Below are 19,789 nucleotides of genomic sequence, written 5' to 3' on the forward strand. Positions count from 1 at the left end.
TATCATGTGCTGATAATGGCATGTGGGAATGAAGCGTTGATGAAGAGGCCAAGAACAGTCCTGAATAATGAAATGAGTTAATCAGTTGCAGGACCAAAGAAGGCTGCAAAGTCTCTGTTGTCAACACTCCTGACTTCATCTGGTTCTGAATTAGCCCCAGTTTCTCAACATCCATGAGCTTTTTATCATCTTAATGGCTACTCTTCTCTTGTTTTTCATTTGTTCTGTCTCAAGGCTTTTTCTTTGTTTTGAGTTCTGAGCTTGAATCTTATTTGACCATTAGATAAGATCAGCCTTGCAAGGAGTCAGTATGCCATTTCTGGCCCAATCAGCTCCTTTGAAACTTGGAGGAAAGATCCTGACTTCCCATGAACAGCTAGTGCCTTCAGTCTTGAAAGCTAGAGTGTTTGCGGATGATTTGCAGTCTGTTTTTTCTGCCCCCACATAGAAACAAAAATATATGTGAAATGGTATATTATTTGGCAAATAGAGGTGTTGCCAAGAAAGAGAATTACATCTGCCCAGGGACTGTGGATTGCTAGCTGCTTTCCTCTGAAGTGGGGTTGGGGTTTAATAGGATCAAGGTGTGAGGAGGAAGCTAGTTCTGTGCTAGCAGTCTAGTAACAAGTGTATTTTGTATGTCATGAGAGGAAGAATTAGCCCTTTGAGATTTCATGTAAGGAATTTCTTGGGCTGACAGAACAGAATCTGTCTGAAAAAGCACAAGGTCTAGATGACTGTGCAAGAGTCTCTGTGGTTATATTCCAGGATCCTTGTGGTCCCATCTTGCTGGGAGATACGTGACCCTGAGGACCTTCCAGAGGTTTCCTCTCTGCCATATCAAAACTTGCTGACTCTGGGAGAAAATCTTGCTCTTGGTGCTATTTGATGTTTTCTAACAGCAAGTTGCCTATAGCTGTATGATAATGATCATCATTTGATAGAAAGACAACCAGCTCACTGCAATTCCTAGAGATTTAGTATAAAAATAAAATAGGCAGAAATAAAGTTGAACATAGGACTCATGGCTCATAGAGTAAAGCTGCCACTTTGCTTCAAACTGTCTGCAACTTACAGTATGATAGAAGACAATGGAAAACTACTCAATAGGGAGCTTCATAATGTGCTTTTTCCTTTGTGGAATAGTGTCCCATTTGTTTCATTGTTTTTGAGAGCTTGGGGACATAGCTGAACACGGTAGTTGGGAAGATACTCCCATATTAGTTGTCAGGACTCCTTTGTCAAAGACCTCCTTGCCCTTTCCTGTGATCACAAGTTTGAGTCCCTTTGAAGCAGCCACAACTGCTGAAACATGGGCTTCCAGGGCAATTGGAAACTTGGATGTGCTGTCACATCGTCCTATTGCACTGCATGTCTTGTCACTATGTATGCACACAAAGGGGAAATGTAAAGTTTGACTTTTAGGTTATGGAGGGTTTGTTAGAATAGAGATTCATTATTTTTCCAGGAAGGAAAAAATCTCCTAAGGGTATCTCACGAAATGTAACACCAAGGGGATCTTCCTGAGGAAAACAGATCTCATTCATTTCATTTTAAAGAAGTCACAATGTAAGCTGCAGTACTAAGGTATTAGCTTTAAAAATGGACTCTAATCTGTGTTTGTTAAATGGACTGTATGTAATGAATGTAGGCTAGTGGCCAGGTCACTCCCATCACAAGACAGTGTCTTTGACTTCCTGAACCTTCATGGGGAACAGTGGCTTTCTCTCTCTATGCACATCTATGTGAATGGATTAATATTTTGTAGCTTTTTGAGAGCCAGCATTAGATGAGAAGAGCGATCCTGCTGCTTCAACTCTGCCTGCCAGTCAGCATCTCTCTGGGGTTAAATGGGTTCTGCTGCAGGTTAGATGTCTAACTAAAATGCTCCCAGTTATGTGGAGGAAGGGTGAACTGTTCCTTAGGGCCAGATGCATTTGTCCAGCATCCTCTGAAACATCTTCGATTTTCAGAAAAGGCCAACAGACAGGGATTTGGGAGGGTTTTCTTTAAATCTTCCAGCACCTGCTCTAGTGGAAGGTGTCCCTGCCTGTGGCAGGGGTTTGGAACTGAATGAGTTTTAAGGTCCGTTCCAGCCCAAACCAGTCTGTAATTCTGTGATCTTCAAACTGATAAATCATAGAATCACAGAATGGTTTGGGTTGGAAAGGACCTAAAGATCATCCAGTTCCAGTCCACCTGCCATGGGCAGTCAAGTGGAAATCAATTGGAGAGCGTTTGTCTAAAATGCAGTGCATGAAGCTCTCCTCTAATGAAGATTTTTGTCTACTACTGTAAACTGTAATGTTAAAGTCAGTTATGAATATTACTAATGCAGAAAGAATGACTGTGGAGTTATTTGCTACATCATATGCTCTAGTAGGTAAATTTTACTGTTGCTCCCTACTGAAGGGAAGAATATGCCTTTTTTTTCCCAGCATGTGTTATTTTTATGGAACAGTCAGAGGTGACTCATGTTCAATATGAGTGCACACAAAAGAAATGTAGCAAAAAAAAAAATCTTCTTTTATACCAAGTTATTTAAGTAATACCTTTCATCTTTAGTGACATCTGCAATGTACAGAGAAACCTTTCTAGGCAAAGGTTGCTATAGATGTGATTGTTATGAATTTTGTCACTTTTGCCTCCAATTAACAACTTGTATGAATGATTCCATTCCTTACCTGGCACGATGCTAACTGAAACCTGCAAAGCTTTTTCCTAGAGTTCCCAGAGCTTTGGAACAGGCCCATAACTCTATAGGCAAATGACCATAATTCTTCCTTTTTAGACAGCAGATTTTCTTGTGTTCTGTCTAGGTTAGGAAAAACATGGAACCTTTCTGTTTCTAACCTGTGTGACCCCATTAATAAAGAATGAACACTTGTTCTAAAACTCCCAATGGGAATGAGTTCCTGTCAAAAGCATTACTGTGCGTTCATTCCACATGTGGCCCTGTTGTATGCTGGAGCTTCAGAACATTCTCAACCCATGGAAATGCCAAGTAATGTGTTCAAAATTGAAATATTTTTTCAGCCATCCCTATAATTAAAGAGGAGGAAGACAGACAAGCATAATGGGTGTTTATCAGTTGTCAAAAAACCCCACTTGCTTCTTGCCAAGTTTCATTTATAAAAACATTTCTATGAGTTAGAAATAAGCAGAAGGAAATAGTGGGGGGTTTTTTAATTGCATTTTTCATAGACTACAGGTGCTGCATTGGCCAGATTTCAGTAGGGTAATCCTGATTTTCTGTACTGAAAAGCTCTCTATTTGCATAAGGTTACTCAGTGTATTTTCTGAGCTACCTTGTAATAGCATCACTTGCTATTTGAAGGGATATTTCACAGCAATATTATGTGTCTGGGTGTGTAAATGAATTCTGGTCCCAGAGTACTCTGACAGCTAAGAACAGCGAAAAGAAAGGAAATCACTAGTAACAAAAGCGCAGGTTCAAGTTACAAGAAAGGTGAGCAAGCAAACAGAAAACTGCCTTTCAATGGCAAGAGTGTGTAAAACAAGATCTGAGGGATCGCGAATACTTTTAAGACTGAAACTGAGATCTTCAAAAAAGCAATCTCCAAAGCAGGGTATGTTTATTTATTGCGTGCCATGTACTTGAAGTGAGTCACTGACTACTAGAAAAGAAAGCAATTCATAGAAAAAACTTGCTTACACGGAGCTGTGGTAGCTTTGGGGGTTGTTTTTGTTTTTTTGGTTTTGCTTTTTTTTTTTTCTGGTTTTCATTTGCCCAGTGTCTGTTAATCCCAACTTGTCCCTGTGGGAGGCAGCATGAGGCAGGATTCATGGATTTTTCTGGTCAATCAAGGTCACCATGTGATTAGGTGAGATCAAGGGAGATTGGAAGATTCTGAGGGAGCCCTCAAGTGTGCTCTGTATCCTAAGGCATAGCTGGGGTTCCCCTAAAATATCCAGCTGTATCATCCAGAACTTCTTCCTAGCTCCTTCTATAGGTAATGTACATGAAATAGGCCAAACCAGCCTTTAATATCAAGTCAGCGCGCCTCCTGAACTGTACTGCACAGAGTCAGCAGGAGACTGAGATGCACAAGATGTCTAAAAGTACGTGCAAAAAGGAACTGCTTGAGCTACACATGTAGCATTTGGTAATGCAAAGCTTTTGCCTGGTTCCTGTGATTTCTGTGAAGTTCAGTCAGTGGCAGCACAGTGGAACTACTGACATCTATTAGTTCTTCTAAAAACGTTGTTTAAAAGGAGGTTAGGACAATAATGAAAAGCTGGATTTTTGGTCTCTGCTGATACTGACTTTGTATAGTGTGGCTCCTTTGACTGCAATAGAATGACTCCTGATGTACAGCAGAGCTCAGGGGAAGAAAAGGAGACAGCTCTGTGAAATGGCATGCTAAACAGTGCAGGTTTCTCTTGCTGTGCTGGAATCTGTGATAATTAATACACTTAAAAGGAAATTAAATGATCACCTGGAGTTACTCCTACATTTAATTGTGTCATGTTTGGCTACACCTGCTTTGAGCTTTGAGGCAAAAGAAGAATCAAAAAGATACTTCTGAACACCACCTGGATGTTGTCATTAAGAAAATGAGTGTGATATATATATATATATGTATTCAAGCATTCCCGCCTTGATAAAACATGAGTGTGCAGGCTTTTCATGTCCAAAGTTATTTGCTGTATAGTATTGAATAAGATAGTGCTCCTCTTCCTGCTGAATTACACATGTTGTACAGCAGAGCCATGTACAACTAGAAGTCATGCTGGCAAACATCTGGTTCTTGGATCACTTGTCTGCAAGAACTGGAGGACATGAAATTTTTGGTTGGCTTCTGTGCTGCTTATAAGGGTATAAAGATGAAATATCCTGAATTCTGGAACTGTTCTAGGCAGAAAACCAAACAAGTAGGTGAGGATCTGCCATGTTCAGTCTCAATAAAGCAGAATGTCCTGTTGCAAGAAGAAGGGAAACATGGAAGAAGTTTCACTCTTCTTGCCTAGTCACTTCATGGGCTAGGAGAGAGGAACCATGCATACAGGTGCTGCATGGTTTTTTCTAAGTGCTTTGTAATAAATTCAGTGGTCAAAAAGCAGGGTGACAAGGGTAGAACAGCTCATATGTATGAAAGGAAGGCACCCTGCCAGTGTGACATGAACTTCCTACATGTCAGCAGGCAAAAGGAGTTTCAGGAATTGCCTTGTTGGAAGTAGAGGAGGACATATAGACTAGGCATGCTATATAGATGAGAAAGATAGGGCTTATGCTGGATGATGAAAATCGGTTAAGGAATGAGGTGCTGTATGAAGCAGCATGCTCTCCTGAGCAGTAAGCTACTCTGATAGGCATTCAGTGGTTCAAATGTCAGACATTATACACACCACAGCACAGAATAACCAGTTTTTAAACATGCGGTGAAGAGTAGAAAGCATCTTTCTGCTGGCTCTTGTGATTTAGAAGGGCTTTGTGCTTCTCAGGTAATAAAACATAGTGTGCTCTTTAATTGTTCAGGCGCATGTGTTTGTTCCCAACTGGACGTCTTTGTTGCTGAAGCATTGGTGGGGGTGGTAGAATTCTATCAGCAAACCTACTATTAATTTCTTATTTGACACTCCCCTCAAGCTGTCTCCCAAAGCAAACAAATGTTTATGTATTTTCCATATCTGATATTTCAGATCTTTGCTGGTTTTCATCTACTCAAGTCTAGTATGTAATCCATCTGCATAAAACATTCCATTGTGCAAGAGTGAATTCAGATGAAGAGATCTACAGTTTCACGTGCCAGGGATTGGCTGACAGTGCACAGCTAGACTTCACTCAGATGCTGGGGAGATTTACCTGTGTTTCCTTTTGCTCTTTGGTCATTTTCTCCATCTGTCACAGTCATCCAGATTTTATGTAGGGGAGAATTGATGTAAAATACAGAATTAGTTACACTGTTTGAAACAACCTTTCCCTTTCCCCCTTTGTTCATGATTTATTTGGGGGTTTATAATAACGGTTGTATGGCACTTTTAGGTGCTTTGCAATAAACAATTAAAAATCACAGTTAATGGTGACTTTCTTTCGTCTTTCTCCCCAGCATCCATAAATGTTATTTTAGGAAGTCCTTCAATTCAGAGGTAGTGGTTTATGTTTTAGGTTCATAGCCCTTCAGTGGATTTGGACAATTGATTTTTCAAATCCTTTAGATTTTTGGCATTTTCATGTGTCAGGGAATTCTGCAGCTTGATCTATACTTGTGATGAAAACTCAGTTTTGAACCCTGTTGGGTTCCTGTTGTTTTGAATGCCCCTGAGGGACTTGGAAGAAGCAGTGAGCAATTGTTTCATGCTTACATACCTTCCTGTTATTCACAATTTTATAAATCTCTATCATGTTCTTTTCTCACCCATAACTAAGGCTACTTATTTGTTTATTTCTGGTATAGAAGCTCATCCTTGCAGCCCTCTCTTAAACCTTTTTCTCATTCTACTAAATCCTTTCTGAAAGGGAAGAAACCAGAAGTGATGGAGTTCAAACTGTGAGTGCACAGTATGTTTCTGTAGTGGTATCATGACAGTTTTGTGCTTTTTCTCTACTCTTTCTGGGAAATCTGAACATTCCATGTACTTCTCTGAGTATGGCAGAATGCTGAATGCAGTGATTTCCTTTGGATCTCAGAGAACTGTGTAAGTTAATGACAGTATCCTCTCTCTCTGCAGCTGCTGATGGAATGGTGTGTAATGAGTTATGCTCAAGTGATGGCTGTTGGGGGCCAGGCCCAGACCAGTGTCTCTCCTGCAAGCGCTTCATCAGAGGCAGGACCTGCATAGACTCCTGTAACCTGTATGATGGGTAAGATACTTCCCTTGCACGTTGCCTTCAAGTTGCTGATTACATTGTTCAGGCCTTCAGTGAGTAAGTTATTTTGGTTTAAAATTAATCAATATCTGTCTCCATTGCCAGTAGTACTAATTTTGAGTGAAATATATTATGGGATGAGTTTTAAAGATTTCCTAATCTGAACTTGTGTGGAAGGCTTTACTTAGTATTCTGCTAAAATTTCCATGCAGCATCAAGTTTGTTGCACCTTTTGCATTGCTGATGATGTGAACACTTTGATTTAGGTGAAGACTTACACAAAAAAGCCCCCACCATTTAGCCCTACTTGAATAAACATTCCTGTTCCAAAACACATGCACTTATGTTCTTTCAGATGAGTTAGATCTAGGCATTTGATAGAGAAATTCTCTAAATAAGGACCCCAAAGTAGAAACAGTCTCTTTTCATAATGCGCTGTGTATGTGTACACACAACTCTAAACCCAGCATGAGTTCTCCCCTCCTTTCCCTCTGCTGCTCATGCATGTGCACCATCTTTTCTGGAGGATGGGTAGGGGGATTCCTACATATGGTACAGCCAGTATGTAGGAATGAGAAATTGGCCTCATGACAGACAAAATAGAGCTGAACTGCTTATATTAGCTGCAGCAGCAGAAATTCATAATTAGGCTGTGGAGTGGAGCAGGTGGAATTTCAATCCGTGTCTAGCAGCATAGCAAGTTCCCCAACACCTCTTCTAAAGTCAAGATAAAAAACCTAAATGGTATTAATTATCTTTTCCAACTCAAACTGTTATTTGAAAATAAGGTCACTGTATGGTTTTGTTGTCTTTCTTTTCCTTCATTGGATGCCAACTTGTGTAACTGTTAAGGAAAGAGTATAAAATGAACTCCCATATAACACGAAAGACTTCCTAAGCTCTTCGATCTGGAGAATGCATGCAAAAAAAGCCAGGGAAGGGTGTGCTCATTTGCACAGTAGTGCAAGTAGGGGTTTTACTTAGCTGTATTGTTGCAATAGAACCTAGTGGCTGTAAAGGAGCATCCATAACCTAAGCACAGAGGCCTTCACCCTTTACCTGGATATTACTGGAGCCTACTGTGAGTGTGCAGCACATCTTTTAACTGGTTAATACAAATATTTTAACTGGTTAATGCAATGAGATGGGATCCATCTACAAAGCTTTGGTGTGTCCAGTCTGAGCTAGGTGCATAGATTCTGTCCATGATTAGTGGGAGAAAAAACAACCTTTTCACATGCTAATTTATCTCAGCCTAGAAGAGGGATATATTGTGTTGAGAGGGTGCTACAGGTTTTTTTGTGAGTTGTAACTGGCAGCTAAAATGAGCTACCTGGTGTTTGAAGGAAGAAATCCCACGTTCTATCACTACTTTCCCACCCCTTGTAAGGGGTTAATAAAAAGATGATAGTTTTTAATGGAGCAAAAGGATTTGTTTTGAGGTTTTATAGATTCAGACCTCGATCTGGAAGTGTTGTTGAATAAGTTACGAGCCTTTTAGAGAATGGGCTTTAAAAAGAGAGTATTCATAGAAAACTAAATAAAACAAGCGCAGCACTGTGGATCAGTGCTCTTTCTAATCCTTACCTGCCTTATAGTGGTGTCCAACATGTAACAAGTGGCTTCCTGAACCTGAGCAGGAGTGACAATTCCATAGATAAAAATCCCGAAATGAGTTACTTTGTCCTATTAATGGTGTCCTTATTTCTTAAGAGGGCAAAACCCTACTATAGTTTTATACTGGCAAACAAGATGCCTTCTGCTTCACCTGCCTGTGAGTGAGGTTTTCAGCTGGTGCAAAGCAACATAATGTCATTAACAGAAGTGATCTCAGCTGTGCAGTCTGCTCACCTGCACGCAGCTGAAGTGATTTCCACTTGCTGAAGAGCAGCCATTTTGTCTCAGTTTCCATCCCAGTTTCAGTCTTGCTTCTGTTCTCTCCTGACTCACCTGCAAAATATTTTCCTAGGGAATTTCGGGAATTTGCAAATGGTTCTGTCTGTGTGGAGTGTGATCCCCAGTGCGAAAAGATGGAAGAAAACATGATCACATGCTACGGGCCGGTAAGAACAAACCTTGGTGTGTTATGGCCTGGCTGGTTAAAGAGTGCTGAAGCACAGGCATTTTCTGCTTACAGACTTTAAAACAGATATTGAAAATTAACGTCAACAAAAGCAGAAAATATGCAATCTCTGCATATAGGGAAAGAATTCTGCTCATGTTAAATTGGTGCTGGGAATAAACTTGCTTGGATCAGCCCCCTTTAGAAAGTGTTTAAAAAGTTTTCCTTTTCTTTCCTGAGTTGTTTTAATGCCTTAGTGGTACAGACAGACTTTGTTTTTAGATGAGAGCTAGCATGCAGCTGTGATTTGAGTGCCCTCTTTATCACTGCTGTCATTCTTTATACTTAGCTCTGTCCTGTTCTACTGCAGCTTTGCAGTTTCCATTTCCTTTTTTTTTATTTCCCCGTGGAAAAAAAGTATGGAATTTTGTCTCAATTTCTGAGTTAAGTTGAACAATATGTTTGGGGTTTTGTTTCAAACTTAGGTTAGCCTTTTTGGTTGTTTCAATAGGTAATTTTTTTCATGCATCTTAAATGAACCATACAGATTATTCAGTGCTTGTTTGCCATCCAGAGGGACGTGGACATGTTTGAGAGGTGGCCAGTGCCAACCTCGTGAAGTTCAACAAAGCCAAGTGTTAAGGTCCTACACCTGGGTCAGGGCAGTCCCAGGCACAGCTTCAGGCTAGGCAGAGAACAGATTCAGAGCAGCCCTGTGGAGAAGGACTTGGGGGTGCTGGTTGATGAGAAACTGAACATGAGCTGGCTTCACTGTGTGCTCACAGCCCAGAAAGCCAACCGTATCCTGGGCTGCATCAAAAGGAGCGTGACCAGCAGGTTGAAGGAGGTGATCCTGCCCCTCTACTCTGCTCTTGTGAGACCTCACCTGGAGTATTGTGTGCAGTTCTGGTGTCCTCAGCATAAAAAAGACATGGAACTGTTGGAACAAGTCCAGAGGAGGCCACGAGGATGGTCAGGGGGCTAGAGAACCTCCCATATGAAGACAGGCTGAGAACACTGGGGCTGTTCAGCCTGGAGAAGAGAAGGCTGCGTGGAGACCTCAGAGCAGCTTCCAGTGTCTGAAGGGGGCTATAAGGATGCTGGAGAGGGACTCTTCATCAGGACTGTAGTGATAGGACAAAGGGTGATGGGCTCAAATTTGAACCAGGGAAATTCAGGTTAGATATAAGGCAGAAGTTCTTCCCTGTGAAGGTAATGAGGCACTGGAACAGGTTGCCCAACAAAGTGGTAAATGCTCCGTCCCTGGCAGTGTTCAAGGCCAGGTTGGACAGAGCCTTGGGTCACATGGTTTAGTGGGAGGTGTCCCTGTCCATAGCAGAGGGTTTGGAACTAGATGATCTTTAAGGTAATCCTTTCCAACTCTAACTAATAAGTGCTATTAACCGTTGTTGCTGAGTGTGCCGCCAGTTGAGGACTTGCAAATTCTAGTGCAGGAGGAAGAGACAGAGTAACTTGAATGCACTGCATTTCTTCCTTCCATGTCTCCAGGGACCTGACCACTGCACAAAGTGTTTCCATTTTAAGGATGGTCCAAATTGTGTGGAAAAATGCCCTGATGGCTTACAAGGGGCCAACAGCTTCATTTTCAAATACGCTGATGAGGATCGTGAGTGCCATCCGTGTCATCCAAACTGCACCCAAGGGTAAGTGCCAGTTCTGTCAAGTGAGCCATCCCCTTTACTGCTTATAGCACATGATTGTTTACATACAGTTTGAATGGGTAAAGCACTTGTCCCACTCCTGAAAACAGTGTGTGCAGTAGTAGTGTGACCTTTGATTTTCAGGGGTCTCATGACTTTCGGGTTCTAGTCATGAATGTCCAGCAGCTTATCAGGAAAAAAGCTTAAAGCCCTTCTGAAAACCACAGAGAACAGCTTTTCACAGCAGTGCTCTTAGCTCTCCTTCTACCTACCACAGGTTTGTAGCAAATGCTGCTAGTGACACTTCAGCGTAGGCCTGTAAAATGCCTTTATTTTTGGTATTCACTTGTTGACAGAATTTTAATCTCTGCTCCTTGCTTTTGGTGAACTAACCTGGCAGCACTACTGTGAGATGAAAGCATTAATGCTCTTTCTCTCATATGGGGACTGATGCAAAGGGTTTGTCTGAAACCAGGCTTTGTACAGGAGTCTGATTCTGAACGTCAGCTTCTCGAGTGCTGTCTAAGTGCCTAAAATCACTTGTTACATTTGGAAATATACAGCCCATGTATCTGAGCCAAAATTAAGGATCTGTGCCACAAAATAATAGTAGTCACACAACTGTTGTTTTGTATGGGCCACACAAGTTAAATGCTGGTTTTTTTTTAATGAGATGGTTGGTGGTGTCTGTCCAGCATATGGAACAAAGGAAGGGAAAGGCAGCCAGGGGAAAAAAAGAGCAAACTTCAGACAGTGAAATAATCTTCAACAAGAGGCTCTTATTGTTTAGCAGCTAAAATTAAACCAGTAAATTATTCAATGTAATCTTGATGTCAACAGCTGTTGCCATTCAAAATGAGACCTTTTTCTGGTTTTGCAAATCTAATTACAATAGAGCCATTAGGGAAATGAAAGTGAGATCGCAAAGACACAGCCAGGGTCTGTTACAGATTTGTCTTCCTCTCAGACCCTTTAAATCAGTTATGCAATAAGAAAAATGCTACTGTGGAAGAGGAGAGTAAAAAGAAACAATATGAAAAGATGAGCTCACTTCAGGAGCTCTGGTCCTGGCTTTAATAAATGGTGTAAGTGACAATTCTGATCAAGTCTGACAAGCCCAGCAGTCTATGATAGATTTACTGTCCACCCTACTTAAGAAGTGCCTTGCAGCTCTGCTGCGCTCTCAGAAGACAAGGATGCAATACTACGTCTCATTCCCTCCTCTTTTCTTGGGAGGTCTAAGTGTTACTAATCTTTATGTCACAACTGTTTCTCCTAGTCCAGAAAGAGAGCAGAATGTTTTCCATGCCTTTCCACTTCTTCATAGGCATCAGTAGTTTGCAAGTGTTACTTGTTTTTATCTCCCTGGATAGAACAGGATCAAGAAGGAGGACTTTTATGTCTTGTGATGAAAATCTGATGTTCAAGTTCATAAACAAACAGGAAAAGCATTAGGCAGTTGTAGCAGGTATTCATTGGCAACCCTTGGTGACACAGTGTTCCTTTGTTATCATTTAAGCCTTGAACTTGCAGTTATCCCTTCTTATTTTCTGCAGCTGGTAAGGTAAAAGAATGTCTAATCTAGCATTGTGTGTCAAACCCCAGAGAACTGATAAACTGCCACTAGTGAAAGGGCCAGAGGTTTCACACCCAGGTTACATAGGAAAAGGTGTGGTTATCTCCTAGGTGAGGAGCTATCCCTTTGCCATGAGTAAAATACTATTCGTCATGGAAATCCTCTTGCTCTTATTAAAGAGTTGTTGCATCTATTCTTAGGTATTTAGTTATCCCTCATAAAAACAATACACCACCACCCCCCAAGTCTGGATGTACTTGGGTCTTTTTTTCTGGTGTTCCTAAAGACTTTCTGGTATGTGATTACACTAATGACTACCCAAGATGTCTGGGTTGTCCATCTCTTCTTGCCAATGTTGTCAGGGGCTGAATGTGCCCACAGAGAGAAGGCAAACTCTTGCTCCTTTTCTCCTTCAATACAGAATTCTCTAGTTTCATACCCTTCCTTTAAAAATTAGTATTTAAATTCCCCTCAGGATTGTTCAGTGAGATAGATTGTGGAGGGAACACATCTTGATATTTGGCTCATGACTGAATGGTACAGAGAAACTGTAATTCTACTTTATCTAGCATGTCTTTTCTCCTCTCTTGTCAGATCAGTTGCTGGAATAAAACTGATGCCCTCTCAGTGCAGCTTGGATAATCATCAAAAAGTGTTGAGGTGCTGCAGAGCAGTGCTCCTGGTGTGGTATTATCTCATTCCTGCAGTGCTGCTTTCTTTGAATCTGGCTGCTTGCTAGAATGGGTTGTTCCCATATGTTGTTTCTAGTCATCCCTACCTGTTGTTGTCACCAGGGAAGATGTCTGTTCCATCCCTGTGTTTCCTGGAAACGTCTTACCATATTTCATCATGGTCCTTGCAGATGATTGCTTTACACCCTAGACCATTCTCCTCCCTTATTCAACAATAATGGCTGCTTCTGTTAATAGGTGTGTAATTATCCAGCCCTGTTAATGATCTTGCATTGACTAGGAGAGCCATCAAGGAGTGACTTCCTTGGAAGTAACAGCTATGCTCTTGGCCTTACATCCCCAGGCTAAACATCAGCTAGTTGAAGCCAGTCTGGAGCAGATCTGGGGCATGTGGGACAGCTGTCCCATTTAATTCAAGAGTCAGACAGCACTTGGCACCTCTTGTTGCAGAGCAAGCCAAAATGGAGCACTTTCACAGAAATAAAATGCTAATTATATAATAGCATTTGACACAAGTGGGTGTTCTCACTGGACACCTCTCCTCCTCATAGAAAGTCATTTTCTCACACAGCTTTTTGGAAGAAGTGTATTACTTTTCATCAAAACTTTATTTTCCTTCTAAGCCAAGAGCAAAGAAATCATGGGAACCTTATCAACGTGTGTGGTCCAGAAGGGATTTGAAGGCAGAAGTACTGTCTTGCCCCTAAGGGTTAGGTGTGTTTTTAGGAAGGCATTATGAATTTCATAGGAAAAAATACTACAAATTTAATGACAATAAACTCTGAATAAGAAACTATTAATATTTTGTTGATGCAAAAGGTTCCCCAATCTCCTGCCCCAGTTCAACCTTCTTATTGTCACTATCGGAAATCTCATCCTGTTAGCTAAGTAACAGCCTGGTTTTCAGTTGGCTGTTCATAGCAGTAGTTGTATGACTGGTCATCACCAGAACTAAGGGTTCAGAGTTAATCTGCTTATGCTGTTGTATAATCAATTTTGTTTAGAATGGTGGAGTTTGAGATCCTTAGAGGCAGTGAGGATGGTGCACAGAAAGCTTGCTACCTTGGACTTCAGGAGAGCAGATTTGGCCTCATGAGGGATCTGATTGGTACAGTACCATGGGGTAAATAAAGCCCTGGAGGGAAGAGGGGCCCAAGAAAGCTGGCTAATAATCAAGAATCACCTCCTCCAAGCTCAGGAGTGACACATCTCAATAAAGAGGAAGTCAGGCAGGAATGTCTGGAGGCCTGCAAGGATGAACAAGAAGCTCCTGGACAAAGTCCAACACAAAAAGGAAGCCTACAGAGGGTGGAAGCAAGGACAGGTAGCCTGGGAGGAATAAAAAGAAATTGTCTGAGCAGCCAGGGATCAGGTTAGGAAAGCTAAAGCCCTGATAGAATTAAATCTGGCCAGGGACATCAAGGGCAACAAGAAAAAACCTTCTATAGGTACATAGGGGATAAAAGGAAGATAAGGGAAAATGTGGATCTTCTCCGGAAGGAAACGAGAGACCTGGTTACCCAAGACATGGAGAAGGCTGAGATACTCAGTGACTTTTTTGCCTCTGTCTTGACCAACAAGAGCTCCAGCCACACTACCCCAGTCACAGAAGGTAATGGTGGGGACTGGGGAAATGAAGAACCACCCACTGCAGAAGATCAGGTTTGAAACCCTCTAAGGAGCCTGAAGGTTCACAAGTCCGTGAGAGCTGATGAGATGCATCCATGGGTCCTGAGGGAATTGGTGGATGAAGTGGCTAAGCCACTATCCATCATATCTGAGAAGTTGTGCAGTCTGGTTGCTTTGAGTAACCTGCTCTAGTGGAAGGTGTCCCTGCATGTGGCAGGGAGCTGGAACTGTGTGAGCTTTAAGGTCCCTTCCAACCCAAACCATTCTGTGATTGTTTCTAATGGCAAAGATTTTTGAGACTTCATCTGACTGCAAATGGCTTCACTGCTCCACATCTGTGAACAGTTCAGACCCTGCCTTTCAATCCTAATGAAAATTGCTGAAAGACAGTATTTGTGACTGAGAGGAAAAGGATTGTTTCAGGCAAAAACATTAGTTATTCCAGTTTTTAATGCTATCTTAACTTGTCATTTTCTTTCAGGGGATGATTATCTGTGAAGCCAAGATCAGCTCCAAGTGTAATGATATTGTATAAGCTGTATTGGACTGTTCTATGGTACTGAATATATCATTAGTAAATTGGCATGTATTAGTTAATGAGTTCATTTTACAGAGCAACTTGGAAGTGAAAGTATCATCCAGAATCCAAGCAGAAAAAGGAACCCTGGGGGGTATATGGAGTACCAATGTTGCGTGTGATTTTTGTCAAAAAGCCTCAAACCAAGGAAGTTACTTCCAGAGGAAAAATAACTGATGACTTGATGGTGCAAAATAGCTTTCTGACAGCTATTGCCGTTACTCAGTGTTGTACTTTGTCGCATGTAATCAGGACAGCCAGTCAGAGAGTAGGAAGCTGTTCAACATGACTTGGAATAATGGAAGTTGCACCTGGATGGAGTTTTGGGGCTGGGAAATCCACTGAAGAAGACGACAGGTTTAAATAAAAATCAGTCGTATTTCATCTTGGAGTAGGTGAGGTCCAAACAGCACTCTCTCCTTGGATCCAAGTCCTATTCTCCAAAAGCCAGACAGAATAAATGTACAGATGCAAAATGCCTCCAAGACAGTAGGTTCTTTATGTTGGTCTGCCCCTTGTCTGAACTAGTAGTAATGGGCTCTCGGATCTCTAATTTGTAGAGGGCCTTCTTTTTATTTATGGCAAGAGTCAGAGCTCAGCTTCTCTTGACATGTTAGGAAATGGAAGATCTGAACAACTTTTTTCCAGCCTCCTTCATTACTGAACTGGTTATCTGCAAATTGCTGAGAATGCCATGAAAGGAAGACGTGCTGGATGCGTTTGAGGCTGGTTAGCATTCAGACAGTCCTAAACTCTGAAGTCCTGAAGCCAAGGACAGCTCACATTTCAAAAAACACCCGTCAGGAGTTTTCTCTATGAAGTTTTTGAACTGCAGTTAAATCTTCCCTTTCCGTTTATGCATTATCTGGCCACCTGGGTATTTAATGAATCCTTTTCATGTCTGCACATTTGCTGAAGGAAACCATTATTGAGGAAATCCTTCCAATTTGTGTTTGCATGTCACAGTTTTTATGTTAAAATAAGAATTCAAGTAAACAAACAAGAGGTAAGGTTCTATCATTCTGCTCTCCCTGATGGGCAGGTAAGGGGAAATTGAATTCATTAAGTTTATTTTACAATGGCAGAGCAACAGCTAATTTAAAAGCAGCAAAAGCTGATGAGTGGCAAGTGATGGTGAGGTGGAAAGAAGATCCCATGAGAGCATATTTGAACTCTTTCAGCTTTTTGACATGCATATTCCTCTATCAAAGCCAAACTAAAAATAGAGGACTTTAAAGGAGTTGGGGATCATACCTTCAATTTTAACTATCTCAACAGAAGTGAGTTTCAGTCTACCAAAGCATCAGATCACCTGCTCTTATAGTGGACTGAAAGCCAAAGAGCCTGTTAATAAAATGTCCCTGGGATCTTAAAAGAGATAAATAAGTGGTTTCATGTCCTTAAAATGCAGAGAGCTCAGTACACTCCATGGCTGCAGATGCACTAGCTGGACATTCAACACAAGGGTGTCAGGTTGTCTTAACCCCTAAAAGCTTAACTTTAAGTCTCTGAGAATCCTGACAGTGCTGTGTAAATACGTAACTGACTTGCTATTTGAACACAGAGGGCATAGGGCACCGCTTCAGGTACTGTGCGTCATGAGGGCAAGGAAAATCCTTGCATAGCTGTGTTTTGCAGTATCTTTCCCTATGGTTATGCTTTAGTGGTGCTGCATAGAGTGATTCCATTCATTTTTGTTTGATGAGTGCTTGCTGATTTTTGGAGGTGGAGGACTTTTGGCAGCACCTAAGAAAGCAGAATAAAATGCCTGAATCAGCAGATACTGTTTTGCTCTGATTTTTGCTGTTGGATGTTCATCTTTGGGTTTCCCTGATGCAAGTACCGTCAGCTTCCAAATTACTAGAGTTGTCTGAACTGGGAGCTTAGAACAGAATGAACAATTGCATCAGTTACAGAAAGCAAGAAAGTTTTGTGTTGTGCTCCTGGGGGTCTCTTCTTGCAAATGAGCAGCTTCTGTGCAGTAATCACCGGTTTGATGATTCAGACAACATCCAGAAAAAGCAGCTCTATTGTCACGACTCCCACGTATGCAACTGAAACCTGCCTTTGAGCCAAGATATGTCCAACCTTGGAGTGCTGTTGCTATTAGTGTTCCCATTGCAAGCCTGTTTTTATCACAGGCTATAATTTTGTGGTGACTTGGGTCTCTTTTGAGAATTACAATTAAGATTTTGTGACAAAGAGGGGATTCCTGCTGTATATAGGATCTGTAAATAACCAATTTCTCTCTTTCTCTCCCTATTTTCAATTTGGATTTGCTGCAGGTGCATCGGGCCACGTCTTGAGGACTGCATCGGCCTGATGGATAGGTACTTGCTGAGTGATCGTTCCCTGTGTGTCTTCCATCTTCCACGTGTGGACAAGGGCGAATGCATGTGCATGTCCTTGTGAATGGCAAATGACATCTTTTGTTCTGTAATTGCCTGCAGGTGTAGAGGTCCCGCTAGTCATGACTGCATTTACTATCCATGGACACGACAGTCCACTTTACCACAACATGCTAGGTAACATCCACCACTTCTCCATTTTTGCACACAGGGTTACCACAGGAATGTTATACTATCCAGTTTGTTCAGAAATACAAATGACAGGGAGAATATAATTCATCCTGAAGTGAGATATGAACATCCAAATTTACTTTTCCTTTTGAAAAGCCTATTCAATATCTTAATTGTTCAGGCTGATTGGAAAATGCCTTTTTTAGGTGAAATCAATAAGGATTTAATTCTGGCATTTTCTGGAGACACACGTGTTTCTTGATGCAGTTTTACTCAAAGTAAACATGGTGAAAAATGGCTAAATTGGAATTCACTGTTTTCCCTTTTTATTCATTTTTTTCTTTAAGGCAGTGCTTAAAAGCAAATGAAGCTTTTCATTCCATACTTCTCTGGGAAAAAGTAAATGTTTCGGCAAAACTTAATTTCCTCCTTAACTCACCCAACACTGTTACTTGATTGGGTTGGTTTGGGTTTTTTCTTCCTTCTCTTTAGGAAAAAGAGAAATCCTAACCTTGCTTCAGGTTTATTTTTCAGTAATGATGATGAAAACAAATGAAGGTAGGAAGACTCCCAAAACATTGCAGTTACACTCTGCATTCTTTTTCATGAAAGCCCTTATTGCCATTCAGTTGATGTTCGAATTCAAACTGGGTAGTATGACTTCCAGGCTTTGGGATTATTGGCCTGAGCTAAGACTGGATGAAAAAATAGATCATTTCAATCAGCTTCACTTCATTAAGGATTTTACTTTGGCTGTTTTCCTTGTCTTTAAAAGAAAGATTTTAAGATGCTTTTCCTTCTTAGTTGTGTGCCTAATGTTGAATATTCCTGTTTCTAACTGCTGCCAGAGAACATGTTTAGACTTGAAAACCAATACTTTGTAAATGCTATCAAATGGTATATTTATATTAATCAGTATAGTAAATCGGTATCAGTTCTGTCTTAATTCATGGACCCAATGAAGGAGGTTTTGAATATTTCAGTATGTTGTTTTAATATTTCTGGTCTGGGATATCCAGTTTGAAATACTTCTGTGGATGCACTCTTCCAAACTGAGCCACCCAAAATAAACAGTTGGTTTTAAAGGTCTCCATTTGTGCTTCATTCAAAGCACAGATACAGAACATATAGTATTCTAAGTTCAAGGGGCTTACTAAACGACAGAGAGCAAAGGCCATGCTGAAGTTCTGTTTTATTAACCAATTTAAAAACAAGTTGGATTTTTAATCAGTTTTTGAGGGAATATGAGGGCTTTATACTAGGAAGACGGCTCGCTGGGTGTAGTGTAACTCTCTTACAGCATGCCAGGCTGCTTGCTCTAGCTTCCTCTGTTAGCCCAAAAGCCAGACCTTGTTCACTGAATTCAGTGGTGTAACTCCAAAACTTACCTTTGCATGAAAAATGTTCAGGTAGGAGTAAAGCCTCTGGAGGTACTGCCGAATACCCTCTGAATTTGATGGGAAGACTCCTGTTAATCACACTGGATGTTAGATTGGGTCATGTATTTAAAGTGGAATTAGAGGAGTGGAACCTCAAACATGATGTGTTGTCTAGTGGGGTGCCAGGTTTAAGCCACATGTCAGCAGGCAATGCCTATTTGGTATTTTATGTTGTGTAAATAGTGGGGTTTGTCTCCTTGAATTCACTGTCAAGGTTCTAAAGCAAATTATTAAGGGGGATGGAAATTAAAGCCATTCTTTTACTCTGCTCAAGTGAAAGATATCCAGCTCCGCACAGCCAGAGGGGGAAGAGCCTCACGTGCTTCCTTTACCTGTGATGGATTTTGTTTTGTTCCTGAATATATTTTAGGAGAATTACTGCAGTATGTTTAAGTATCAGTGTATGTGTATTCCATCATTTTTAAGCCAAAGAAGGAAATTTCATACCTTTATTAGATCAGTGAAATTGTGCTTTTAAGTTCTTTTTTTGTGTGTCTGAAAATGCTTCATTTTGTTTGGGCTAAAAATGGCGAAAACTGCACTGGCAAAGTGATGCTTTTGTTATGTTAGGGGTGTAAATAAAAAATGGATGTGTTTCACTTGAGATAGAACCTTTTCCATGTCCCTTTAACAACTGTGCGCTCTCCCTAGACTTACAGACCTTTAAGTAATTAACAGTCAGGTTTACCTTTATCCCTTGACTTGAATTTCTTCCGCTGATGTGAACTAGCAGTGGGTTGAAGGGCAGAGTTTTCTGCTGTTTAGGCAGCTGGAAGTGAGAGCTGGGCTCTAACCAGAAACA

General features: G+C 41.1%; 1 protein-coding gene across 7 annotated transcripts in view; it reads left to right on the forward strand.

The window, feature by feature from the left end:
* Positions 1 to 19,789, forward strand: part of ERBB4 (erb-b2 receptor tyrosine kinase 4) — a 604,652-nt gene that overhangs the window by 446,426 nt on the left and 138,437 nt on the right. For 2 of the 7 annotated variants that reach the window (XM_062602108.1, XM_062602123.1), the window contains exons 13-17: positions 6,694 to 6,826; positions 8,802 to 8,895; positions 10,404 to 10,558; positions 17,315 to 17,359; positions 17,480 to 17,554. In XM_062602108.1, coding sequence (XP_062458092.1) covers positions 6,694 to 6,826; positions 8,802 to 8,895; positions 10,404 to 10,558; positions 17,315 to 17,359; positions 17,480 to 17,554 — 502 coding nt within the window. The remainder of the gene's footprint in view (positions 1 to 6,693; positions 6,827 to 8,801; positions 8,896 to 10,403; positions 10,559 to 17,314; positions 17,360 to 17,479; positions 17,555 to 19,789) is intronic. The other 5 variants (XM_062602130.1, XM_062602154.1, XM_062602116.1 and 2 more) reach the window with 3 other exon arrangements.

Source organism: Pezoporus occidentalis, unplaced genomic scaffold (assembly GCF_034315485.1).
Source record: "Pezoporus occidentalis ecotype Australia unplaced genomic scaffold, CSIRO_AGI_Poc_V1 ctg118, whole genome shotgun sequence".
In the NCBI taxonomy this organism is placed as follows: domain Eukaryota; kingdom Metazoa; phylum Chordata; class Aves; order Psittaciformes; family Psittacidae; genus Pezoporus; species Pezoporus occidentalis.